The sequence below is a fragment of the Oncorhynchus mykiss genome, chromosome 18 (assembly GCF_013265735.2).
Source record: "Oncorhynchus mykiss isolate Arlee chromosome 18, USDA_OmykA_1.1, whole genome shotgun sequence".
In the NCBI taxonomy this organism is placed as follows: Eukaryota; Metazoa; Chordata; class Actinopteri; order Salmoniformes; family Salmonidae; genus Oncorhynchus; species Oncorhynchus mykiss.
In genome coordinates, this window is record NC_048582.1 from 28728496 (window position 1) to 28737115 (window position 8620).

General features: G+C 41.8%; 1 protein-coding gene and 1 long non-coding RNA gene across 6 annotated transcripts in view; one reads left to right on the forward strand and one right to left on the reverse strand.

Annotated features, from left to right (window-relative positions):
• Positions 1-2817, reverse strand: part of LOC110495970 (amyloid-beta A4 protein) — a 42191-nt gene extending 39374 nt beyond the window's left edge. For all 5 annotated transcript variants that reach the window (XM_036952477.1, XM_036952476.1, XM_036952474.1 and 2 more), the window contains exon 1: positions 2622-2817. In XM_036952477.1, the coding sequence (XP_036808372.1) occupies positions 2622-2681 (60 nt within the window). In that variant the 5' untranslated portion in view covers positions 2682-2817. The remainder of the gene's footprint in view (positions 1-2621) is intronic.
• A 1276-nt stretch (positions 2818-4093) lies between these two features.
• LOC110495972 lies at positions 4094-6734 on the forward strand. The gene is made up of 2 exons (XR_002469497.2): positions 4094-4401; positions 6035-6734. It is a non-coding gene; the product is annotated as an uncharacterized LOC110495972 (long non-coding RNA).
• Positions 6735-8620: the final 1886 nt, after the last annotated feature.

The window sequence follows — 8620 nt, forward strand, 5'->3', positions numbered from 1 at the left end:
ACAGAGCCACTGATCTGTATAGATGAGGGATTGTGAAGAGTGGGGCTTGAGTCGCTTCTCATTCGAGCCCATCCTGATGTTGTGAGAGCCTCTAAATGTGGTCTGTGAAGCTCTTCAGGGCTGTGTACATTAGGGCACACCGTCGCAAAATGTTTTGCAACGTTAAAACAACATCTCTTATTGCACAAGTACAGGTAGTCACTCCCTGTTTCACTCCATTTCATGCCAACTGAACACGGCCCAGGGATAGCCAGAAAGAGATAACCAGCCACGGATGCTATCTGAAAGGCCAGGTTACAGAGCACAAAGCCGGCCTTACACCACCATGCCAGGTGTTTTCACTGAGATCAGCTCCCTTGAAAACCTTCCATGCCATTAAAGGGATAGGTGACATGACCGTTTCAGACGAACACATTACTTAAAGGTGAGGATGTCCAGTGTGGCTACATGGGAGATAGAGGGTCCAAAATACAACAAATCCTGAAAGGGGAGGAACATCCCAACGTGGGGAGAACACAACAGCCCCATAACATAACAAACGTAACATGACAACGCCATAAAGAGCCAGGAATTTCTGTCTGGCAGGCAGAAAGAGGCACCGCCTCCAAAACATAAAAAGGGGCTTAAGATGGAGGATGGTTGGCATGGCATGAGAAACATCCCAAAACAGAGACAATGATTGGCACCCAACAACTAACCATTACTAGGGTAGGAATTGTAGAGACTGCAACATAGAGCTAATTGTCCCTTTAAAGCGCTATTGGAAACTGGCGATTTAAATGGATGGTTGGACGAAGCTGCAACATGAGCAGTGGATGCCAAAGGGAGACAATGGTTATAATGTACGCTAATGGGCGTGAGGCTGTGCTGCTTTGGGCTTGAATGACTGCAGTGCATTGACAGACTGCCTGGGTTGCTCTTCGACCAATTTTTTCAAGGATGGAAAACTGGAATTCAGCTCCCACACCGTACACTCCAGTCTGTATAGAGGTCGGATTAACAAGAGAGCCCTGCCCTCTGGGTCCTTAGACTGTTCAATGTGTGGCTTATACATGTGTATACCAAGCAATAAAGCATTATAACCTAAGTCAGCTTTCTTTCCCCCCAAAAAAAATCATGAAATTAATTGTAAACTATTGACAACCCACAATAAGGGAAAAACAAACTAACTGTTTACTTCTGTATTGGGAGGTTTGAACATCAACTTCATAGCCTATTTGGCATTTAATTGATTTAAAGTATCTTAATATGTTTAAATATCACCAACACCCTTTGGCTATAGTGAACTAAGATTAAGAATAATTGATACTTAAAGTCAGAAACACTATGGGTAATACATACAACTAGCTATGTAAACTGTCTGGAGGTGAAAAGGCCTAGTAAAACCTGAGTGACATTGACATCTTGAACTTGAGGTGTGTGAAGAGTAATGCTTATTGTGTGGCTAGCCTAGCTAGCCCACAGACCCGCATCGACCTGTTACAAGGATCACCCACATCAAGTATATCCGCTACTGCCTAAAATAATCTGTTAAAATTCAAACCGCAGTTCCCACACTGAGACACACCAAATGTAGCAAGTCAGCCGCAATTGCAGTGTAACGTTTGTGTAACACTGTAAGACTGTCTTAAGAGAACAATTGTGGTCGCTCTCTTTACAAGGCCAAATTCACACCGACATGGCATGTCGCCTGAGAGAGACGGATGATCAGTGATTATGTGCAAAATCTCTGCCTGTGTTCATGGAATGCTGCAGTGCACCGCCGCCATCTTACTTCTGTCTCACAACATTATCTTTATTCTCGAATTTACATGAAACAGGTTGACATAGGGAAAACAGGCGATTTTACCCTTATCCAAGGACGCAATGTGCAGAATGAATGAGTCATAGGTCTACTCTTTGGCTCTTTTTTTGGGAGTAACGTATGTCTTTAGGCTACAGAAAGCGTAATCTAAGGGAAGGAATAACCCACTATAACGTTAGATGTTTATTTTCACGCCCACCACCTCAAAAATATATTCGAACCAAATACTACACAAGTGTCTACAACATGGTGTTCACATTACCCATAAGCTCCGGATACAATAACCAATATTGCCACTACAGAAACCTGTTTGGACTAGGATGTGTTGAAGTGCAATTATGCACAGAAACAAATCACGTTCGTTTACATTAGGCTACACAGGAATCTCAGCCGTAGCCTACAGATTGGAAAGCTTCATCAGGTCTTACTTTCTGTGTAAAATAAATGTAATGATTTCTCATCTTGAATTATTAAAAGTAAAACTTATCCAAAGGCTATAAAACTAGATGTCAATTCAAGCAATGACAGGGTCGTTTATAACAGCACTGAGCAAAAAGAACAAGGGACCTGAACACGGGCTATTCTTCTATCATTTCGAGTCAGACTAAATGAGATAAAAAGCTGTCCAACATGTATTCAGGCGTGGAATATGTTCACAGCCTTGCTGAATGTCTGATTTCATTTTGTTCTATTCATGCGTAATTAGCCCCCATGGGTTGGAATCACCCGGCTGCTCCCTCCATCAATAGCAGCGGAAGAGGAGAAGAATAAGCATGGAGCTCAGCCTTGTCCTGTCTTTCTTCCCCCGGTTTCTTACCTCAACTGCTAGCGCCGTGGTCGCAATAACCAGCAGCAACAAAGCCATACGGTCCCCCATGGCGTATTATTGTCACAACGCGTCCTATGTATGGTTTATTCTATGTACCGTCGGTATTTATTCAGAGCTCGTCTCCGTTGCTGTGCGGCTGACTGTGTTGGTTTAATGGAGAACGATACTGAGGCTGCACAGCTGCTGGAGTGCCAGGTCACCTGACCGGGGGGGGGGGGGGGGGGGGGGGGGGCTTAATTCTAAACAGTACCAGTCAAAAGTTTGGACACCTACTCACTCAAGGGTTTTTCTTTATTTGTACTATTTTCCACATTAAGGAATAATAGTGAAGTCAACAAAACTAAATTACACATATGGAATCATGTAGTAATCAGTGTTAAACAAATCTAAATATATTTGAGATTTGAGATTCTTCAAAGTAGCCACCCTTTGCCTTGATGACAGCTTTGCACACTCTTGGCAATCTCTCAACCAGCTTCACCTGGACTGCTTTTCCAACAGTCTTGAAGGAGTTCCAAGTGCTGAGCACTTGTTGGCTGCTTTTCCTTCACTCAGTGGTCCAACTCATCCCAAACCATCTCAATCGGGTTGGGGTTGGGTGATTGTGGAGGACAGGGCATCTGATGCAGCACTCCATCACTCTCCTTCTTGGTCAAATAGCCCTTACACAGCCTGGAGGTGTGTTGGGTCATTGTCCTGTTGATAAACAAATTAATGTTCCACTAAGCGCAAACCAGGTGGGATGGCGTACCGCTGCAGAAAACTGTGGTAGCAATGCTGGTTCAGTGTGCCTTGAACACTAAATAAATCACAGACGGTGTCACCAGCAAAGCACCCCCACACCATCACACCTCCTCCTCCATGCTTCATGCCTCACATTGGGGAACCACACATAAGGAGATCATCCCATTAACCCAAACATCCCATTGGCCCAAACCTGTCTCTTCTTCTTACTTCTTCCACCACATTCTGAAATTGCATTTTTGCCCCCACCCCCCAGTTTTATAATCGGTAGGGTAGGTTGTTTGGATAAACTGGATAAACACTCCACTTCAACTGGATATCCCCCCACTTCTAAAACCAACGTTACACCCCTGATCATTATATTAATTCACAGTAATCTGTTAAATGCTTTTTCAGTCCTTCATCTTGCTTTAACAGTGTGGAAAGGTACAGAAAAAACGTGTGCGGGAGTTTTCCTGTGTGTGGGAGTGGTGTATCCAGGGAGATAACTAATTTTCTAAAATGTAATTAATTGTCTTTATGCTGCCATCTATTGGAATAATTTATTAATTGCAGTAATACAGAATGTGTATATCCTTACTAATGTCGTAATTACTAAAAATGACAAAATATAAAATGCTGTAGTTCATTTTATCAGTTAAAAACATTAAATAACCATTTATAGCATAACAATAAACAATGAAACTGACAAACCAAAAACACCATACATTTAGTTAATTATATTAAAAAGACTGCTCTTAGAACTTTCTGACTGCCATTGTTTTGGGGAAATAAGAAATAAGAATAATAAGAAATAAGAATAATTTCACCAAGTATCTCACAATGTGTATATTTAGATTTTTTAAAGTCAGACACCATTTTAATCAGGAAAATCACCTCCTTCTAATGACATACAGCGTACAGCGTCGCGCAGCATGCAGCGTACTCTGCTGTCATCGATCGCTAGATTAGAAATAGTCAGAAATTGCCTTTTTTTTCTCTACCTCTTTGTTATGCGGACATAAGCACACTTGGCACCATAAAGGTGAGGATGTTTACTTTCTACACAAGTTATTATTTTTCAGTTTAATCCTAAAAACAGATTGTAGTTGTAAAATAAAAAGGTAGACATTTTTTGGTGCCATTTTGGGAAAATGAAATTCTAAGGATCACTCCAGTCAGTAGAGGATCAGCGATGGTTCGTTTAAATTAATTTGCTATGGCCTCGCGCTGGTGTTGCAGCTCAACCAGTTCTTTGGCCATTTTTAAACCTTGGGTGAGTTTTAACTCGTTCTATTGTCCAGCCTACTAGGACACAAATACATATTGGATGCAGCTATCGTGTTAATAGCTAACTCGTGTCTGACTTTCTACAACACTGTACTAACTAACTGGCAGCAACAAACTGAAACAAACCCATGGCCATGTCACAGTTGGTTGCATAGTGTAACGATGTCACCGGCCTAAATCTAAACCAATCTAGAGCCAGTCAGTCTTAATCTGTAAAGCATAGAATTAGCTTCCAAATTAGATTGTTATTTCTCTAGCTATATTTATTATTGAGGGATGATGACAATCGTTGACCCTGTTTTTCTGTTAGACAAAGTACATAGTTGGGTGCCAGACTTAAACAAAATAAACAATTTAACTTTATTCAACTCGGCAAGGCAATTTACAATGACGGCCTACCCCGGCCAAACCCTAACCCGGATGACGCTGGGCAAATGTCCGCCGCCCTATGGGACTCCCAATCACGGTCAGTTGTGATACAGCCTGGAATCGAACCAGGGTCTGTAGTGATGCCTCTGGCACTGAGATGCAGTGCCTTAGATCGCTGTGCCACTTGAGAGCAAAATTGATTGAGCCGACATATGCAGCGTTAATCATAAACACAGTTTCCGCTAAAGCGGGAACATTGCCTTTAAATTTCAATCACACTTAGCTGAACTTCTTCAAAGTGGATTTAATTAAGCTCAAAGCTTCCTCTGGAATCTCACCATACATCTGCCTGTAGAACTCAACATGCAGGAGATTTGTTTGTTGTGACTGAGTGGGGGGGAAAGGCTGCAGGCAAGGTTCTGACTGATGGGTGTGTCAAACCACATCCCCAAGTCAACTCACGTTTGGTTTCTATCATGGCTGCCAGCATTTCTTGAGGAGCAAGCCAAAAAAAGAGGCCAAATCAGCAGTTGCAGTTCCCATTTAAGGCTGACATGTTTGAGAGCACATGGAAAATGGACTTAGTGCTTTATGACTAAGTTTTTGAGAAAATTTGGCCACCTACCTTCTGGCTGCTTCGCCCCTTTGTTTCTTTGGTTTAGTTTGTATGTTTTTCTAATGATTAGCATGGTTATTAAGTTAAAAGTAAAGAAGAAATGGTATATGGAAATTAAGCGTTCTAACTGAATTGTGAAAATGTTATTTGAACGTTAACTTGATTACTGAAACAGTGACTTGATAACCAAGACAGATGAAAATAAATGTTGAGAACTGTCCTGTTAGTTGTTTGCCTCTGCTTCACTCTGCTTGCTCAACCCAGTCCCTATAAAACCTGTCACTTTTCTACCTTCTGACACTTGGCTTAACAAGTGCAGGGTCTGGGCCATTGAATGGGCAGTTGTGGAGCAGGGGCCAGTTTTGTTTTCCTTTTACGGTCTTGTGTTTCTGTGTCCTCTCAGGTTCTACAGTCTCTCCCATTGGTGGTCTGGGCGCAGCTGGGGCAGAAGAGGAAGCCACCCCTGCTGGTCTATGAGACTTTGTGCGACCTAACTGGCCTGGCGTGTTAAGGTGCCGTATAAGTGAAGACTGAGCAGCTCTGTGGACATGGCTGAAGGATGTGTGTGGTCTGATGAAGCTGAGGGGGAAGTTCCAGCTAAGAGGACAGGATAACACTGCCATGGGGGCCCGCAGAGAGCTGGATGGAATGGTCCACTCAAAGTGGGTGAGCGATGGGGCTGAAGCGACCAAGATGGGGCCACCTGATGTCCCAGGTCTACAAGGAGAGAGGAAACAGTGGATGGAGACGACAACAAGAATGGCCCTGGCTGCCCTAGGACACCATGTGGGAGAGCTGCTAGCTAGAAGGAATTGGAGACCTTTATGTTCAAGGGGACTTTGTTTGTTTTGAGTAAATATGGGGGGTTTATTTAAAAAAGTGCTTTTGCTAACCGGTGTGTGAAACATAATATTGCACGTGTGTCATTTTGGGAGTTTGCCCAAAGGAGAACTCCAACTGCATACTCATGTCCTTTCTCAAAGAGAAAAAGGGTATAATGAAATGAAGCATTCTAAGTGAATTGTGAAAACGAGTTGAGAATGTGTTGAAACTTGATTACAGAAACGAAACCATGTCTTCTGAAAATAAATCTTGAAATCTGTCCTGTTTGTTGTCTGCCTCTGCTTCACTCTCCCTGCTCAACCCAGACCAACCCTGGAACCTATTACATTTCCAGGCCTATGAAAGGCAGATGGTAACCAAATGGTAGCATAGCCTACATTTGGTGACTAGCTGTGTACATTGCCTTGTTATCCAATTTAATTGATTGTTCATTATCTCCTCTGAGAGAAATCTGAGAAAAGTTAGGGGTTGGCTACCTACCATGAAACAAGGACATATGTCTTTAAAAAAGTTATCTTTAGGGTTTATACAACTTCGTACAAGTGGGCTATAGATACCAGTTTATACGTAATGAATCATTATTTCTTATTACGGATTTACAAATTATCTGTAAACTAACTATTTACACAGGTATTCCCATTTTCAGTACATAAATGCGTATGAGTTAGGGACGGATCAAAATTTACAGAATGGTTACCTGGAGGAAACTTGGGAGAGGGTCATGCTTTTTAAATGGCAGTCAAGGGGAGGGTTTAGTATGTTTTAAATCTAGTCCAGGGGAGGGTCATGTAATTTGTAATTGATTAGATTTAAATATTTCTCAGTGTTTTAGAATGAGTTGCTTATTCGGCTATATATCGATGTGTGTCTTATCTCTGATTCTCCATTGGGCGTGCAATATCAGTTGCACCTATAGGCTATTTAGTGTGGTCTCAATCCAATTATCCATAGCGTATAGTCTATAGGCTAGGATGTGCATGCTCGGAGAAGCACAGAGCAAAGGAGAGCGTGAAGATGAGAATGAGAACCGGAGGTCCACTTTGATAGTTTGCTACTACCATAATGGTGGTGTAAACAAACCTTGGCTGCATTACACACTGCTTTACCACTACGGTGGCAGTTCAAGAGTCAAAGGTTTCTTCCGAAAATAATAGGCCTATAAAAAAATATATATTTTGTGAGGACTAGCCTATGTTCTGTTCAGTTTGAGGAGAGTGTGAAGATGAGAATGAGAACCAGAGGTCCACTTTGATACTTTGCTACTACCATAATTTAATTTAATAAAAAATATGTTTCTTGCACATGATGTATTTATTAGTTATTGACCTCACAATAAGACAGATTTGAGTAACTTACATTGTGGTGCTGAACCTTGTAGCAGCAGACCCTGCACAATCAATGGACAGCTCATTGTGCAAATTCGAGTAGGCACAATTAATTTAAATCGTCTTCATTTGAATTAGACTTTACTAACAACAAGAGGGATTTTTGAGTACTTCCTTATTGACTGGTGTACTGACTTTAGATGTTTTCTTGGGTATTTATTGAGGCAGAGTAGACAATATGATTTGGAAACTTTAATTTAACTTTAATCCTGCACATGTTCATAGTGACAACATATAAACACTGAAAGATTGTTGAGAAACATCACCATCACAGGATTAATTTCATCATTAACCCATCATTCCCCAGTCCTCCGAGAGCAGGTCAAGACCTGTCTTCACTGTGCACATACAGGTAGCCTTGATCAGAGTAGGGTGAAGTTTCCCCTAGATGCTGATCTGGACAATAGCGCCGGAGGGGTGGCTGACATTTTACGGGCTCCTAACTAAATGTTAGTTTTTTCGCGTTGTTTCTAACTTATTTTGTGGATAATGTTGCTGCTACCATCTCTTATGACTGAAAATAATTCTAGACATCAGAACAGCGATTACTCACCTCGAACTGGACAAAAATGGAGTGATAGGCTTCCTTCTTCAAGATCCCTTTTACCATGTACAAATCTCCCACCACCAAAGCACCCCCAGACCATCAAATATCCTCCACCATGCTTGACAGATGGCGTCAAGCACTCCTGCAGCATCTTTTCATTTTTTTATGCGTCTCATGAATGTTCTTCTTTGTGGTCTGAACACCTCAAACTTAG